At 41.7% G+C, this 15,863-nt stretch overlaps 1 protein-coding gene across 1 annotated transcript in view; it reads right to left on the reverse strand.

The window, feature by feature from the left end:
• Positions 1–10,717: 10,717 nt before the first annotated feature.
• doc2b (double C2-like domains, beta) overlaps positions 10,718–15,863 on the reverse strand; it is a 100,360-nt gene continuing 95,214 nt past the window's right edge. Inside the window, exons 7-9 of the mRNA XM_076102314.1 lie at positions 14,577–14,658; positions 12,108–12,204; positions 10,718–10,851 (exon numbers count right to left, since the gene is read on the reverse strand). Of these exons, the coding sequence (XP_075958429.1) occupies positions 10,718–10,851; positions 12,108–12,204; positions 14,577–14,658 (313 nt within the window). The remainder of the gene's footprint in view (positions 10,852–12,107; positions 12,205–14,576; positions 14,659–15,863) is intronic.

The following is a 15,863-nucleotide window of genomic DNA, read 5'->3' on the forward strand; positions in this document are numbered from 1 at the left end:
CCCGCCCTAAAGCATCCCCTGCTTTATGGTCTGTTTGACTCTAAATGGACCATAATTCACTAAATGAACATCATGCTGTGTTGACGGGTCGCTGCCGCTACCAGAGCTGTGTACGGCGTCTCTACGTCACTCCTCCTCAGTCTAAATGTGGTCACTTCTGCTCATTGGTTGCGGAAACAAACATGGCAACGGACGGAATTCAAGATGGTGACGGCGAAATCTCCGAACTTGAATCTTCACAACGGCTGTCCACAAACCAAACCAATGACTGATGCCACGATGAGGACGTCCACTACAAATATAGTAATTGTCTCCAAATATGAACAAAAAAAACATAAGCTGTTTTGTTCGTATGGCTGATAAGTTAGTGTAGGATTTCCCTTACTTGTAATATTAAGACTTTATATCTCTACAACACAAGAACAATGCTTCTTTTACATGAATCATAACAGCATCGAGGATGATGATCTACTTGAAACAAGCAGCTTTGGCCTCAGCCGACACTAAGCTAAACATGTGCTGTGCAAGAACATAAAGCTTGAGGTCAAAGAAGTAACTGGGGGGGGGGGGGGGAGCTTCAACAGTCAGTCGTATTGTAAAAATAGAAACATGACATAAACAGGAAGTGGCAGGAAGAACATTTCCTTTTGCATAAAAACACTCGTGTTGCTGAACAGCTTCCTGTATTTGCTTTCAAAAATGAGCAAACAACAAACACTCCAGTTCATTAAAGGACACATATCAGCCTCACATTTGGTCTTTCATGGTCTCTGTCCAGGTAACATCACTAAAAACTCTCCGACACGTCAGCGCTGACGTCAAAGACGGTCTGAGGGTTCAGCGCTCGGGGCTTAAGGGGACAAGTCCCCTTATGTGCTCTTGTGTCCTCCAGGAGACATTTGATATCGTCTCTAACTGTCAACACAACAAAGGATTCACAACAAAGGAGCCAGCGAGGAGGTTGAATACAAATCCTGTAGGTTGTTATCAATATTATTATAGATATTATAAATAAGCGTCACATTTACTGCAGGGTCCATTCATGACAGTGTAGCACATCCTGTCTGCAGCTTGTTCTGTTTGTACTGTACTTGGACACTAAAGAGGTAAAGCAGCATAATGAGGCTTTTTGGGTCCCATGATGTTGTATGTTTTTTGTATTGTGTGTCAAGATGGCTTGCAATACCACGTGCATCTGCACGGCAGCATGTAGCTTACGCCACACTTCCATTTCTCAGGTAATGAGAGATAAATATATAACCGTCTGATGATGTTGCCGTGCTACGAGAGGACTCTGACGCAGTCGCCTTGTTTTAACCCTTAACATCGCAGTAAAATACATGTTTGGGTGCAGTTTTTTTGCATGTACACAGAATAGTATTTAGAGCACTGGATGGGAGTTCTGTGGGGGAGAATATCTTTGCTCTTTGATTCCAAGATGCTGAAGATAGTTCTTTAGAAGTTCCACAGTGAGACGGCCTGGTCTCAAACGTCCTCTCTCTGTCTCTTTGTCTTTGTTTCCGGCTCAGTACAGCGTGAGTCGTGTAACTAATATTTGGAATATGAAAACTATAAAACCACCGAAATGAAAACCCTGCCGTTGGACGCTCATATCCACAGTTGGCTCTCCCTCCGAGGACTAGAATTAACTCAGGAGGAGGTGGAGTGGAGAATAAAAAATCCCGAGGAAATGACAGCCGAAGGCAGCTGACTGAGCTGAGCGACGGACCGTTTATAAATTCTGGCTGCGGCGTGATGATTGCTTCACTGAAAAGTCTTAAAAGCAAAATCTCAGGAGCTGCAAATGACAGCTGACAGCGTGGGAATCTCTGCATGCGACTCAGGTGGGATGAAGTTGAAAATCTCTGAAAAAGACATGAAATGGACGTTGAGTTGGGATTATTTTGTCATCCAATGGTCCTTAGGAAAGTTGTGTGCTTAAAACTGATCATATATGGAGTCACAAACCTTAAGCAGCATTCTGAATACAGCAGGTGAACTTTCTCTGTGCACTGGACTGTCCTGAACAAACCGTATGAGAGCCAGGGTTCTCTGAATCATACCGGTGTGTTTCCTGACAGCCTCGGGCTTTCTTAACCAACTCTTCCAGCAGACTGATTTCCTTCAGCTTCCACACTCATGAGTCACTGTAAGTTTCTGAGCACACTCAGCACTTTCCTGGATGCAGTTGTCCTTTTTAAAAGTGCACAAAACAACTTCACACATCAGTTGCAACGAATAGATGGGAGGAATTCTGATGACTTCAGCTCAAAAGAAATCCTGTAACATCGGCTCAGGAAACGGCACGAACACGCACACAGTTTGTTGTGTGATGCTTTAAACCGAAGAGACGGCACAGTGACGAGTGTGTGTGCAGCCAGCGGCCACGCAAACACCAATATATATGATGCATCTAAGAGATTCTGGGGGTCAAGAAAAAGCACATGGAGGAGATTAACACGGGTATAAAGAAATACATGTGGCCTGATTACATGTTGATTTACAGAACTAGTTTAAAAGTAGACTCATAGAATAAAAAGTGGCCTCACTTGATTGTGATGATGATGGTACTAGAGGGATTATTTGAAGTTTGCATGCAGGAAAACACGTATGAGTCACTTTTAGCATTACATGCTTGACCGCCTGTCGATTGCACAATTTTACAATGCAACCTGCTTTCTGTGGTAAATTATCAAAAAGAATGAGAAAGATGGATCCCTTTGTAGCTACCTCCAGAGTTGCACATGTGCAGCAGCGATCGGGAAGCGAGCGGCGCGTACCGTTGTAGTTCCTTTGTGGCGTAATGATACGAGAACGTAGGTTTTGGTTTGGAAGCTCATCTCAAAGTGTTGGTTCATTCCACTAAATCTAGCTTCACAAGCGACTGGGTGACTTCAATTCTATTAGTTTCAAGTAAGTCCAATGTGTCTTGGTAGATGTGTTTTCTGAGAAGATCGTTATAGTTAAACATTAAAAGGTTTTGTTGCACTGAACACCAGCAGATTTTGAACAGGAGGTAGTATTTGTTGCCTTGTACTTTTTATCCAGAGTTGATGCTTGAGTCTACTTCTGAATCAGCAGACATTTTCCAGCAATAACAATATCAGGTGCTGAGTCACATTTGGCCTTTACTCAAGGATTGTGAGAGCCATGTGTTTCAATCTTTTGATTAAATTCATTTGTGGCTGTGGGGTATTTTCAAAAGCAGGTTTCAGCGCTTTAGTCTGAATGCATTCTGCATCAGGAGTTTCTCTGCCGCTGCTTGGTGTCATTTAAGAGGCAACCGAGACCCCACACACACACACACACACACTTAAAATGGAGGACAGGGGTAAGCTCTAATCTCTTCCCCGTGACCAGGATGAAATCCTGAGAACAACCAGGGTGTTGGCGGGGCTCAGCCCACGTCTTACAGGTACCTCCCTCCACCAGTTCACACAACTGTGATCTGTGCAAACACCCTTTCTCCACCACGGACGAGTGGACTTTGCACAACCTCGAGAACACAAAATACCAAAACCTGTAAGCTAAACCGACAGGTTCTGTAACTATCGGCTGTAACTATTCATCAGCAATCGCTGTTTTGAAACAAATGTCAGCTTTTCACAAAGTCAACAAAACATGTAAATAAGCTAGTTTTAGTGTTTACTGTGAATAGTTTAGTGTAAGTGTAAAAGGGATAACAATGATGAAAGTATATGTTGGCCATTCACATGCTCACTTGTGTCTCATAAGTTGTGTTTTTTATTATCAATATACTGTACCTGTACACGCCATGATATCCTCTGAAGGCCCAATGTCTGTAGTGTGTGGTCGTAACGTTTCATGAGGCCGTGATTATCCAGACAGGTCATTTTATACGGTTCCACTATTTGAAATGACCACTATGGGGACGAACATCATTGCACATGAATACAGTTGGGCTCAATGGATCCACAAGAGACTCAGCTTTCCAGTCAAACCCAATTCATGCTATTACAACACTTGACTCATCTGGACCACTCACACTGTACACTTCCTACAGAAAAGAAAATTGTTGAATGCAACACATTCTCATGAATCCCTTTTTACGTGCAGTTAAGAAAACATTCTTTAGAGGTTCATGCATGAAAACCATTGTCCTGCTTTATTGGTATACAATATACTATGATACCTCCACAGCTCACCTTATATTTCATATAAATGTTACTCTGAAACACTTCTGAAACACCCCTGATGATGTATATTAGTCATATTCATCAAAGCAGAAATATTATACTTGTTTAGGGCTTTATCAAGAAACTGAACTTCTTTTTGACTTATTTTTGTTGTTGCATCCGGCTTTGATGGCTTCACTTTTCTCTTTGTCCTCTTCACCTGCAGAGGCGGAGTCATCAGACTTCAGCTGCAGGTTTTAAAGAGCCACTCGTTCATCATTTCATGCATTTTCCCATTTGTTAGATGGATGACCGAGAGCTCAAATTTTCTCATTTCTGTTGTGCTCAAAGACATAAATCACAAGTTCCAAATATCCTCAGTCTTACTCCTGACAGGGAAGTAAATGGGAATCCTCCACAGTTCTGTATCCATCCCTAAGAGATATCCTTCAAATGGGCCAAGAATGATTCTATAATATTATGTTCTTCACAGATGTCTCGTCTTGCAATTAATTGCAGAGATGTTATAAATGAGCATTTTATGTCGGGCCTTGGATCTTTGGAACTCAATGAAATGATGAAACATGTCTCTTTACAGTGCTTCTGTTTTCCTCCCTCCAAAGCCTGTCCTCATCAATATAAAAAACCAAGCGTGATCGTGATAATCAATAAGTAAGTAAATTAACAAGGTAATTGTTTTTCATGGATTTCTTGGCCACCAGGGGGGAAGAAACTCCGAGACTCACGGCTAATGGCTAAAAGCTAATTGCCTGTATACACACAGAGCAACTTTATCAATCATCTGGATTGTTCCCCTGGCCGCCTGATGAATTTAAGTCCAATATTCACTTTCCTTTTAGCTCCGTTCTGCTCTGAACTCGTTCCTGAGGGAAATGTCTGGCTCTGTAGCTGTTAAGTGCTCCATTATGTTTACTAGTAAACACTAAATTTGTCTGTTTGGTGCTGAGCAGGACAAACATTTAGTTGTTGTTGTTTTTGCTGAAAACAGCTGCCATGTTGCTGGTAGTGCAATAACAAATCACTGGATTACTCATCAGTCATGTTGATTTCAAATGTTGCATTGATTGTGTGACATTATGGGAATATGCACATTTGTTTGTCCACTGCATTATGCTTAAACGCTGCTAAAGTACAACTATTCATTAAGATATCATCTAGTCATTTTTAAAGTTATTCTTTGGAGAGCGTTCAACAAAATGACAGAAATAAAAATGAGGAAAGACAACCTGTTCATTTGGCACTGAAATATAATGATGGACAATGTGAATGTCACACAGGAAACAAAACAACAAAGGAGAGATTTTAATTCACATCAAGTCACGCTTCCAGACAGTCAATACAGCAGCCAAACAGGCAATGCGATAGTGTTCAAAGGTACAAAATGTTGTCCAGAAGAAAGACTGACTTATAGCGTAATCTTAGAGCATCCACAGTCGTGTATTTAGTTTTTTTTAATACAGAAAACAGTATCAAACATTAGGCAAAGTCATGTCATGACAAAACCAAGAACATACGCATGCAGTTTCATTTTTTACATTTCTTTTCATAATATTGAGCTTGCATACAAAGGCAGACAGATTACAAAATGAAAATCACACGTCGGTTGTATTCATTACATATTCATCGGGGAGAGAGAGGGGGATCACCGGTGTGTCAAGGATTATATTGAGATGCCAACAAGGTTTCAGAGCCGGTTTGTGCATCACAAATCAATGTGGCTGAAGAGGCTGTGAAAGCTTTAAAGAAACGGAGGAGCGAGGGCCCATGTGATGCATTAAACATTTCATTCCTCAGTGCTGAAGGTGCGATGACGTTTGTCTAAATCAAATTTTCTCCAGGATGAGCAGAATGTAGTGTGAAAGCATTGTAATGGTGTCAACAATAGAACAAGGGGTTAAGAGGGTCAAATAGTATAAGAGATGGACATTAGGGCTGTTCGTCGCGATCCTCCAGCTGAAATTAGTGAGTTGAAACGATGCGATTATAAGAGCGGTCACACTGACGGCAATCTACATGCTCCCTAAAAACAAAGTGGCCAGTGACGCGAAGGTGATGACAAAAAGCTGTTAGCTGGATTGCAAGCCTGACGGGAATCCTGAACGATACGCGAGGACTGTTCTGTAGGCCGTGTTCCTTGTTACCAGTCAGTGCACGGTGGGACTTTACAAGGAAGGCGGGTGCGTGGGGGCATGCAGAAAAAAAAGGGTCATCAAACTCATAAAATCACAAGTACATGGCATGCATCCCAGCCTACTGGTCCATGAGGGCAACGCAAGTTGGGAGTTTTTCAGTCCTGGTGAGTTTCCAGGGCTGCACTAAGGGTACCAAACTTCAACATAAAATATTAAAAGAAAGAGAAAAACATGAATAATTTAACAGGCTAGAAGGACTTAAAGTAAAACAATTGTTATCTTCGTGTCTGACTTTAGTAAAGCTGGTCGTTCGCTCCCGGGCGTTCAACCGTCTCTATCCCAGATATGCGTGTGCTCAGATACAGAGCTGGAGATTTGACATGTGAACGATATCGACACGGAGAACTAAGCTGCACATTCTCAGAGGATTTACTGAATAGAAGGGGTTAAACATTTACATTCTGTTTGATACATTTATAGTGGAGCTGCTTACATTAGAAAAACAAAAAAAACATCATAGTAACAATATACATACACGGCTAGTATATTAAAAATTCTCGCCCGTCTCAGCGACGCTTGCATCGCACGACTGAACAATCGCAGTGACTTTAGCAAAGGGGCGTGTTCGCCCCCTCAGCAGCAAACTTCAGCAACAATGGGCTGTTGTAAACAATACATGCTTTTGATATTATTATTGTAGTTTTTTTTGTAATATTTGACGTAAACTTTCCGTTGTTAAAATTCTGCCCTTTTGACAAACAGCGGGTACATTTTCAGCCACATTACAGGTGAAGATGCTGCCAGCGAGTTTTTTTTATGTTGTTGTTGTGGAAACTCATTTTACACGAGTGTAAACGATAAGCTACACACACACACACACACACACACACACACACACACACACCATAGAGCTGCCCAATCATGTGGTGTTGTTGTGGTTCGACAAGTGATTATTTCTTTCAGCCGCTGAACTTCACTTTGTTGTTGATTACAGCGGCTCTCCGTCGAGTAGACTCTCTACCTTCCACACAGAAGTGAGGCTGTGTGACCGTCAATGTTTCCACCTCGGTGCTGAAATTCAAAATCACAAATCAACTGAATCAGATTACCTGACTAATCACAGATTCGGTGCAGCTATTACACGATTATGCTCTTATTGCACTTATCGACACATCTTGAACCTAAAGTCTGAACCGCTGTTCTTGACCCTTTGACCACCGACGTCGTCTAAAATATGCGTGTGCATGTTGGCAGCAGAAGTGTTGTTTTGCTCGTCAACGAGACGAGTTAATATGATTTAAACATAGAATTAAAACTGTTACCAGCATCAACATTTCTGGTTTTTGCATGTTCGGTTGTCAGAATCAATATTCCAACAGTTCTATAGAATTCAGACAGGATCACGAGCGGTTCAGAGCGAAAGGTGTTTCAGTTTAACTAGTGACCGTGGTTGCTCGTAGTAATAACAATAAACACAGATGAGTCTGTATTTAAAACTGATTTACGAGTTAACGAGGACTCCGACATGTTCTGTTGGTGTTATCAACAGCTGCCGTCACTACGTACATCCGCGACGCTTTCATCTGAGAGTCACCAGCTAACACGGTCACTAGTTAAACTGAAACACTGACAACGTCTATAGCTGCAAGCTGTTAAACGTGTCGACTACCACGGGACTGTTTGTAGCGGCCATTTTAAACCTCTAAGTCTCTGTTATGGTGTTTGACGTTCTGTACATGAACACAGATAACAGAGTTGTCATCTGGTGACATTACACGCTAGGTTTCTCATTCAAATACATCTTTATATCTGACCACCAATGTCTTCTACTCACTCACTGATAGCACATGGATCTGAAAATTCCATTTGTTTATGTTGCATTCTCCATCTTTGGTGGTTAATCACCTTGCATAGCTTGACAAGCTGTTACACTCCAGCGTACCTCCATTGTCAAACTACCTGCAAACACTGTTTACAAGCTGTAAAAGGGCCTATAGAGCATTCCCGAGCCGAAAACAGCAGTGTGGCCTTGTACCCATGACTGATCTCCAATTTTACTTGAATTTCTAAATGCATCTTATTTAGACACCTGTCGCTTTAGCACTGTAAATAAGAAACCTGCTATTTTGAGGTACGGGTGGGATGACTGAATGGACGAACCACTTGTGGAGCCTTGACATCAGGATTACCACACAACCAGGCAGCTCTATAGATCAGAGGTTGCACTGAAAAATCAGTGAGTAATCCAAGTAGGTGGCGCTAAGACACCTACATATACTTGCTGTAAGTAGGCTTGGGGAGGCAAAGTTGATTTTCTGAGGCCTCAGTATACTTCAAACAAGGTGCTGATGGTGTTACAGTGTCTGGCTGAGACCCCCACACAACAATACCCACTATAGGCCGCGTTCAGACAGACAACAGCAAGGGAGGCCATGCCGTTGAGGCAGCGTCATGTTGCCAAAAAATTGTTGTCCAACAAAAAAAGACCCAGGCGGCAACCACCGGTTCGGAAAAGTGAGTACCTTAAACCTGCATTCTCTCTAGTGTCCACCAGGGGGCGAATCCTCTGGTTGTATATAAGTCTATGAGAAAATGACTCTACTTCTCTCTTGATTTATTACCTCAGTAAACATTGTAAACATGAGTTTATGGTCTCAATATCTAGTTTCAAGTCTTCTTCAATACAGCATGATGTTCATTTAGTACATTATGGTCCATTTAGAGTCAAACAGACCATAAAGCAGGGGATGCTTTAGGGCGGGGCTACACAGTGATTGACAGGTCTCTACCAGAGACGTATACAGCGTCTCTACGTCACTCCTCCTCAATCCAAATATATTCACTTGCGTTCACTGGCTGAAATTCCAAGATGGCCACAGTCAAAATGCAGAACTCTAGGCTTTTAAAACCGCAGTTCTCAAACTCACAACGACTACGTCCATTTCTTACATACAGTCTGGTTCAAGCCGTATTTCATCTGTTTGCCTCACGATTGTCTTGTGAATGCCTGTGACGCTGCCGCCGTGCAGTGTGTCCGTGTAATACGCCTTTAAATTCATGGATCTATGTCGCGGAAGTAAACCTGTAATTAATCGTCTCACCACCAATCCCTTCCCCCACCAGCAGCTCATTGGATGTTTTCTAACGCGGCTCTGAAAGCCAGAGGCAGCATTTAAACTTCTCTCTCAAGCTCTCCTTGCTGTACTTTTTTTTTTTTTTTTAACATTTTGATTGTAATACCATGTACAACCCCACCAGGAGAGACAGTTTGAAAGTGTTTCCCCACTTGAATGATTCATTGCATTGAGGCGACAAAGACAAAAGACAAGAGTTATTGGAGATGGATTGGCGGAGGCAGTGGGATGAAGCCAGGAGGAAGATATGACTGCATGCTTTCCTCCAACTGTGGACATTCAGAATGGGTAGAAATGCGATGTCGCTATGGTTAAGGTTTGGCTTGGTTTAGGCACAACAGTTATGGAATGATCATGGTTGAATTAAATAACGTTAATAGTTGGTAGAAAAGGTCGAAGTCGAATCTTTTGACCCATCCGACCACCCTGACCATCTCCCTCTGTGGACTTCCCTAAAGTCTTTACTACTTTCTTTGCTCTCAATGGACAAGCGTCTTACTGTAATAACCGCAGCCGAACATAACATGTAGTATGTGGACATTTACTGAAACTTGAGTTGGTTTTCCTGGAGGGCGGTGTCTGTCGGACAGCACGTTGCACGATCACATTAGTTTGAAGTATACTGAGGAATTACCTTGAGGTTAGGACCTTGTCGTCACCAGGCAAATGAGTCAAACTAAAAAATAAATGCTCCATATCTCTAGAACAAACTGCTTGTAGTCGGCCCGTTGGTCAGAGTTTACAGAACTTACATGGGGGTGAACGACGACAGGACCTTCGCTACCCAACAGCTTGACAATTGTATTAAAGTGCAACATCTTCGAAATGAGAACCACTCCACTAAACAGTTCTGCATACTCCCAACAGTATAAAATGTTGCTACATCCTTTGTTGGATTCTCCACTCTTTGTTTGTGCTGTTTCAGGGGCCGGTGAATCATTGGTAAATCACTTAGCTGCTGTTAAAAGATCTCATCGAATAGAAAGCATTTGCTCCTTTTTTTTCTTCACTGATCAAATTTAGAATTACGAAGCTTACAAATTCGACACTGCAATCCCCGTGATTCATTTTGTTCATTGAATTTCTGTTGAAAAGAAATGAGTAGCCGTGCAACCTCTATTGTACATAAGAACACAAACGTAAGGATATTTTTTTAACCGAGCCCTGTTGAGGGGAAATATATTCCCAAAGAGGTGTCACAGGTCGAGGAGAATCCAGAGAAGAAGACGGGTGAGGAAAATGAAGGCAGGAAGTCCTATCTGGTGGTGGTGGGGGGGGGACAGGATGGGGGTCTTCAGTCATTTAATGAACCAGGTAATTCATTGGTCAACGTGTGCCAGCGCTCAATTTTCTTGTCCTTGTTTTTAAGGCAGTCAAACCAGTGTTTGAGCCTCTCTCCGTTTGCATTGATACCCAGAGATACTCCACCTGAAAGAAGGCACAAGGAGAGAATCAGTCGTACGCTGAGTTCTCAGCGAAGATTTACATCAATTTGTCACATTATTAGAACGTGAAAATGTAAAAGCAGCATTATAGTAACGTAACAAAGTTCTAAATATGTTATCTGTAATGAGACACACTCTTTATAACTAGGGATTTATTAACGGTTAATACATCATTCACTAAAGTAGACCGGACGAGCTCCCCTCCAGGTCCTTTCAGTGGCTGTTCTGATGATGTCTGCTGTGTTGCCGACCGAGGGCATCCATCTTGGTTTAACTTTAAAGAGATCTCTAGTTGGCACAGTGAAATATTACCAAGTCCATTTCATGGTATTATGGCTGGTGTGGGTTTGTTTTTGAATAAATGTGTGAATAAGTGTTTAACAAACATCTCTAAGCATTTGCAGTGAAACATGCTTTTAAGTGTTTGTTTAAAATAAAGAGATATAGACAATAAGTCAACAGTTTTACTGCTGCTTAGTGCTGGAAGTCTGGTTCCTGTGAAGCTGAATGAATAAAACAAAGTGCTATTTTAATTTGATATACAGGCAAGGTCACTGAGGGATGAGAGCATGAAATGTGTCCTTACTGCGACGTTAATTGATTCTTAAAGAGAAAGTTCACCCCCTTTTATGTGGATGTCCGATCAGTGTTGATAACTGTAGTCAACTGAAGCAATGACCTCCTCAGTGCTGCTATATTGACCCAGAAAGCTGATTTCTCCTGCTAATTGGAGACGTGTTGGCATTGCCCACATGTACCAGGATGCATTGGGTGCATGCTTCTGTCCAACACAAGCGACAACCTCCCATTCTAAAAAGCGAAGCCAATCCTGAAGTGTCTTAAAGCTGCATTCTCTCTAGTGTCCACCAGGGGGCGACTCCTCTGGTTGTATAGAAGTCTATGATAAAATGACTCTACTTCTCTCTTGATTTATTACCTCAGTAAACATTGTAAACATGAGTTTATGGTCTCAATCTCTAGTTTCAAGTCTTCAATACAGCATGATGTTCATTCAGTAATAAATAAATGAATAAAGCAGGGTATGCTTTAGGGCGGGCTTACTGTGATTGACAGGTAGCTAACACATCTGTATACGGCATCTCTAAGTCACTCCTCCACAGTCCAAATATAGTCCAGACAGCCAGTGGTGCTGCTGATGCTGAGGAATATCTATCGAGCTGTTTCAGCTCATCGTTATCTCCGATGAAAGCAGAGCTGGTGCGGTTTGCCCGTGCTTACCTATGAAATCGTTGGACTTCCCGATGTCGTAGTCCCACACGGTCACCTCCAAGGTCTTTTTGGTGAGGTCTGCATATTTGATGTCGTAACAGAACTCCTACAGAAAAACAGCAGAAGAATAAGAGCTCCTCTCTCCAGTGCGATCACATATAATTACATATTTTCAGATCATCACAAAGTACGAAGCCTAGAATGTGAGTTTAAAAGTCCTGGACATTCGATAAGAATCCGATCTGCTTTGCAACCTTCACAACAGAACTCTTCTGTGTCGTGTTGGGTTTGTTGTATTATTACAGACCTGAATGCAATCTACATGTTTCATCTTCTGGTGAAAGTGATTCACATACTTTTGTGAATGATTGCCTCATTGAGCTTGAATTGGTTTTGTTTTGAAATAATATTCAGTTTAATGTCGGGGAAGTTGTTGCTTTTTCTCACTCTCGGGGAATCATTCACCGTCGTAGACTCATTCAATATACTACAAGTGTCTTGATTAGAGCACAGGGAAATTAAATGTAAAATGTGAAAATGGCAGTTAGTGATGGGCAGATCAATACTGTACTCGTGGTATTGATTCCCTAAAAAAATATCTAATAAAATTACAAAAAAATGCATCGCTTCCAAACGTTTTTTACCACTTTTACATAATCTTTGTGCCAAAACAGCCCTGAGCTGGCAAGCATCACATGACTATGGAAGCCAATGAGACATCAGAACTGAGCACCCAGTTGCACACTTCACCATCAACCATGTGAGAGAATGACCTGAATGAAACGTAGATACAAAAATACAGCAACATGCACGAGTAACCTCCTCCAAACATGTAAAAACAACACACAGGAAAGTTATGTTATTAAAGTATTTCTGTAAAATACTGGACTGTTCTTGGTGGCACAAAGATGATCTGTATTCTTAAAATTGTAAAATAAAGTATCTGTATCATGTTACTCATCTGTAACAGGAGCATAATCAATGAAGTCCCCCGTCAATGAAGCCAAACAAGCGTTTTCTGATATCAGTTTGCACCGTGTGAAGGAAGGGAATTCATTCAGCATTTATATCTGTAGTTAAATCAGGGCCGCTGCTTAGTGGAAATCAATGCCTCGATACCGTTGCTCGTCTCTGACAGAAAGGCCAAGAGGGGATGGAGGGATATGGACGCAAATAATGTCAGAGGTAAATGTCAAGCCGCTGGCCCGCGTCAGCGTTTGGCCGTGGCCGTCCGCTCGTGTACGGGCGGGTCCTTCAGAAACGAGCTGCCCTGTGGCACGACACTCTGAAGGACCTCCAGAACATGTCTGGGTCCTCGGGGAGTTCATTTCAGATGTCAACAATATTTACATTCAGTCACTTTGGTTACGAAAGAGTTGACTGATGAAAATAAGGTCTGATTACTGGTCGACGAGCCCTCCCCCCCCAACGAGCCCCAGTACAGCCAGACTACCTGCACTGTCTAAATTTTACTGGGCCGCGGAGCGTGAACTAAAATGAATTTAATGCCGTGAAAATGCCAATAATGAGCTGAAAAAAGCTGAAAAACCAAGGAGCAACCTCCGTCTTAAAGCTGCATTCTCTCTAGTGTCCACCAGGGGGCGACTCCTCTGGTTGTATAGAAGTCTATGAGAAAATGACTCTATTTCTCTCTTGATTTATTACCTCAGTAAACATTATAAACATGAGTTTATGGTCTCAATCTCTAGTTTCAAGTCTTCTTCAATACAGCATGATGTTCATTTAGTACATTATGGTCCATTTAGAGTCAAACAGACCATAAAGCAGGGGATGCTTTAGGGCGGGGCTACACCGTGATTGACGGGTCACTACCAGAAATATGGTAACTTCCGTGACTTATGTACGGTCTATGTGAAATAACGCTCCATAGAGCTGAGAGGAACTGCACAGTTGGTGCTAATTCTCTTTTTCTGATGGATTTGTTACGATGACCGACACTACGTTTTTTTTTTAGTTTTTTTTTTATCTCTATAAGATTAAATATTCATGACTAAATAAGCAGCAGAGTAAAAGTTCAGGTATCATTCAGTAAGAGTTTAACAGAAAACTCATCAGATTCTGATTCAAATGATGAATAGAAGACGTCTCATATCAAGTTTTCTTTTCTGGCGCTGTTATGAAAATGTTCACAAGGCCGTTGCGTCAGCGTCTCACTAGTAGATGATGGAAGATGAAAGGTTAAAGTATCAATGCTGATAAGAGACACCTGAGCTACATGCATGTTCTACCTACATCCACAAACGCCCTCACTTCTGCTGCTCTCACAAAGCGATGAAAGAAAAATACGGCTGTTTTTTCAATTTGACAGCCTCATCTGACTCTCACAATGGCTTCTGTGGTTATGGAGGTTGCTCAGCACATGAAAGCATCGGATAAACAAAAAAAAATAAGAACAAGAAAAAAGGGAAACTAAAATTGGAGCTTCAAGGTTTTAGCGCCAAAGCGGCGGATTCCTACCTCGTTGAACTCTGGATTGAGCGTCTTCTTTTTCACAGCAGTCTTGTGCTTTGACTTTTTGTTCTCGTCGGGCTTCAGGTACCTGCAGGAGAGCAGAGCGAAGACTTAATACCTCCAAGCTTTTACTGCGGAGAGAAGACCACAGATGCCTGCAGATCCACCTATTAAATGCCTTCATCGGGTATCATTTGAAACCCTCATGGACCATGTAAATCCTCATGGAAGCGTCATTCAGCTGTTATTGCGTTCTGTCCTGCAGAGGGCGCTGTGGCACTGCCCCACATCCAACCACACAGCTGCTTCACATCACCACATTACACCACTTACATTATCTGATAGACTCATCTGTGTTTTTATTACAGACATTTTTTTAATTGGTGGATGCCATCACCTCCTAAGATTGATGTCCAACACATTCGTTTTCATTTACGTGTCTTTAATGATGAGAATACAGCGTTGAAGACTCCTCGCCGCTCAACAACAACACAGACATCTCAGGTTGTCAATATTAGTTTTTATAAGCTTTCTCTGGTGAGGTTTAATAATCTTAACAGTTTCAACGTGAGTCATTATCTGATTAAATATGTGCCAATTTTCATACATTTCCAGAATAAATCAGAACGTTGTAGAAGAGCCGCGTTTGATATTTCTGTTTTGTTTTGTTGACATGTTAGAGTCAAAGGGTTTTACTGAGGGAATTTAGGATATCTCTTTGTTTGACTGTAAATCAGAGAATACTGTCATTTTCACCATGTTTTTATTCATAAAATGTTGTATAATTCGGGCTATGAATAGTCTATATATAACTTTATTTATATAGTTTACTAAGTGCTTTGACAGATGAAGCAGCAAAAGAGCGATAACAGAAAGCTCAATGTGAACAAACCCCTCTGTGTGAACCTTCAGCACACAGAGAGGAATGAACGAGTGAAGTTTGGTGAATGTAAGAGCTGCTGAAGTGGAGATTTATCATCAGAGTCTGAGAACAAACTCATTGAGAGGAAACGTCCTTTAAAGAGACGTTTAGTTACATTACAGACGTTTAGAGACTCTACAGGTGAACACATGAACTCACAGATATCACCATGAAACTTCACCACTTCATCACTCACATTAAGAAGACTACAGGTGAATAGTCACAACATGAACTCATAGATATCACCATGAAACTTCACCACTTCATCACTCACATTAAGAAGACTCTACAGGTGAATAGGGTCACAACATGACCTCACAGATATCACCATGAAACTTCAGTTCATCACTCACATAATTTTTTCTGAAATG

The sequence above is a fragment of the Anarhichas minor genome, unplaced genomic scaffold (assembly GCF_050575085.1).
Source record: "Anarhichas minor isolate MPS153535 unplaced genomic scaffold, ASM5057508v1 ptg000027l, whole genome shotgun sequence".
In the NCBI taxonomy this organism is placed as follows: domain Eukaryota; kingdom Metazoa; phylum Chordata; class Actinopteri; order Perciformes; family Anarhichadidae; genus Anarhichas; species Anarhichas minor.